Here is a 3,166-nt window from a genome sequence, read left to right on the forward strand (position 1 = left end):
GGAGGGCCCCACCGCTGAGGAAAGGGAGGTTAAAATGGAGACAGGCGGACGGGGCTGTTTCACGCGTGTGATTCACGTCGGTGGCGTCTCTCACGGTTTAATTGCAGGCAATGAAGCACGTGGAGACTGTAAATATTTTTTCATCCAGGTGCCCTAGTTCTTAGTGAAGCAGCCGAGCTGAAGCGCCGATTTTGCGGAATCCAACCAGGCGTGACCAACGTCTGAAAAGCTCAGCGGAACGTTACGTAGCACTTCTATTGGAGAAATCCATCTTGGCATTAGCACGGCAGCGGGGGGGTTCGGGAATTATTTTTGGTGAATCCTGGGGGAATTTAACATCATTCACACAGAATTCACTTCATCCTGAGGAGAGCCACCATCGTCATGTTACAGAATTGCAGAATCTTCTAGATTGGAAAAGAGCTGTAAGATCTAGTCTGATCATTAACCTAACACTGACAATACCACAACTAAAACATGTCCCTCAGCACTCTATCTACACGACCCTTAAATACCTCCAGGGATGGGGACTCCACCACCCTCCTGGGTAATGTGTTCCAGTGCCTGATGACCCTTTCAGTAAAGAAATTCTTCCTAATACCCAATCTAAACTTCCCCTGGCGCAACTTGAAGCCATGTCCTCTTCTTCTGTCACCTGTTGCTTGACAGAACAGGTCGACTCACACCTCTCTGCAACCTCTTTTCAGATAGTTGTAGAGAGCGATAAGGTCTCCCCTGAGCCTCCTTTTCTCCAGGAGAAAAAAGCCGTGTTGAAGACTCCTTGTATTTCAGGTGGCCCTGTAATGGGCTCAGCAAAGTTCTCTGTGTGCCTTAACAGGGAGCAGGTCACCTCATGTGCAGCTTTGGGTCCTCTCACTGCAAAGGTGACGGCACTTCTGCAGGTTTGGGTCCTCATTTGCCTCTCAACTCCATAGGAAGTCTAAATGCTGTGCCGTACCGTCTCACTGCATCATTCCGAAGTAAAGATTGTCCTTATCCTTACATTGTATATGATATGTGGGAGGGTTAAAAGAATGGATGGAGATGACATAGAGGTTACAGGAGCTATCTGAAGTCGGAAATGGATTTTGTGTCCCCAAAACTGATCCTGGGGCTTCTTAAGTCTTCCTTTCAGGAATCGAGCTTGCTGAAGTCTGACCAAAGGCTGGAGTTCAGACTGCCGGCACTGCATGCTTGGGAGACGATCGCAGTGTTGATAAAGGCAAAACTTGCGCAACTGAAAACAATACCTTTGAAGTGTGTCCAAGTTGTCGCTCCTTTCTGGCTTCTCTTTAAATGGGGGAATGAAATGAGAAGAAGGGTCCTGCACATCTTCAGGTACCTACACCAAACAAACCCACAATGCTCCCCCTGCAACAAACTCACCTCTGATTTAGCCACGTACTCTGCTGAAACCTCTTAGTATTATCTCGCAGCTGACAAACCAGTGGCCCAAACCTTCAGAGCATCAGAGCTGCCCCTTCTTTTCCAGTCTGTGGCACATCTCTTGGCCATCAAAAAAAAAGAAGATCTGCCACCATCAGACCAGCTGTTAGCACAGTGCCGCGTGAGCTTGCCCAACTTCTTTCTGTACTGAGAGCTTGCAGGCAGCCTGAGAGGCTTGAATGCAAAAAGGGATCCTCCTGGCACTGTCTGTAGCAGGCTGGATGCAGGAAAATCACAGATTATGGCAAAAAGGCAGTAACATCTGCTGAGTTACTTAAAGTGGAAGCAAGTGTCTCTATTGAGTAACAGACCATTTCGTGGCTGGTAAATAATATATACCCTAAAATGTCCCTTGGGGTGAGGAAAGAAGGATGAGAGAACTTGTTTTAATTATCTTGTGCGTGTTCTGACTTAATTCTCAGGAACGAAGCTCCAAGGGGGCTAGAGATGGCAGCTGCAAGTCCGTGGCCTGTGATATCTCCGGCCACGGGATGCGAACAGAGCCAGTGAAGTCGATTCTCAGGAGAGCTGTGGGACAGCCTGGCTGCAGGGGGGGGGGACCTGGACTGTGGTCTTCCAGGTGGCACCTCCCTCCTGGCTTCAAAAACCAGCCTCTTCCCCAAGACAGCATGAGACTGTACAGACCTACTGGAGATGCTGACGTCTTACTGATGGAAAACTTCCATTCCCATCGCTTGCCTTCATAAAAGCATCTGTGAGCTTTTTTTTTTTTTTGCATAAAAAGAGGCTGCTCAAACTCATTACCTAAATCCCCCCAAATAATTGCATTGCTTCTTTTGGGTGCAGGAATACCCCCAAAGTTGCTGGGTTTTGGTGGAGGCTGTAGGCTATTTCTGGGTTTGCTGTAGCACTTGCCACTCATTACAAAAGGCACTTGATAAAGTTCATTTTTGTATCCTCACTGCTTCATAGCCACAGTACCCAAGTGATAGGGAAGAGGCAAGTTCAGTTAGTGGATCAGATTAATTAAATACTTTTGTTAGTTTTTAATAAGCTGAATAGAATGTTTTTATGCGTCAAAGGTCAGGGCTGACTGCTGTGGAGTCTTCCCACAGCAGCCCAAAAAAGAAGTACAAAGAGAGCTTGGCAGGCAATCCCGTTGAGAGGCTGGCGTTAATGCCTGTAGGTGGCATAAACGCAGCATGTAATCGCAATGCTACAACTCATCTGCACCGTTCGGTCTGTTTGGCAGCTCAGTAGGTTTGCAGTAAACTTGAAGCCAGGTTTTCTTTTTTTTTTTCTACTCACACCAGAGTGCTTATTAGAGAATATCCCAAGGTGGTTGGTTGGTTTTTTTTTGTATTTTAGATGACATAAAGCATATAAAATCTGTTTGGTTTTGCTTGTAAGTCAAGAATGTTAGTTTTCTTTCTCTTTTTAAAAAAACTTTGAGCGCCTGCAAAATAAACCATCCTTTATTGCGCTCCACATCACAATCTCGAGACACAAAGTAGGAAAAATCCGGTTTTCTTATAACCCAAAACAACCAAACCCCAACCTGTACCTGGGACATTGATCAGTGTTCACTGGATGAGCTGCTGACCCACGCTGAGGTATCCCGAGGGAATCGGACAATGACTCCAGCTGATGCAGTTTGTCTGGAAGCAGCGTTGTCCTAAAGATAGAAACCTCTTCGAAGTTACTCAGGTACAGTTCTTCTCTGCTGTCATTCAGCCAGTTGTGGATTATTCTTTACAGG

General features: G+C 46.4%; 1 protein-coding gene across 1 annotated transcript in view; it reads right to left on the reverse strand.

The window, feature by feature from the left end:
* Positions 1 to 1,192, reverse strand: part of HSPA14 (heat shock 70kDa protein 14) — a 15,706-nt gene extending 14,514 nt beyond the window's left edge. Inside the window, 1 exon segment of the mRNA XM_009883005.1 lies at positions 1,061 to 1,192. Within this exon segment, the coding sequence (XP_009881307.1) occupies positions 1,061 to 1,192 (132 nt within the window).
* Positions 1,193 to 3,166: the final 1,974 nt, after the last annotated feature.

The sequence above is a fragment of the Charadrius vociferus genome, unplaced genomic scaffold, assembly GCF_000708025.1.
Source record: "Charadrius vociferus isolate BGI_N301 unplaced genomic scaffold, ASM70802v2 scaffold32, whole genome shotgun sequence".
Classification (NCBI taxonomy): Eukaryota; Metazoa; Chordata; class Aves; order Charadriiformes; family Charadriidae; genus Charadrius; species Charadrius vociferus.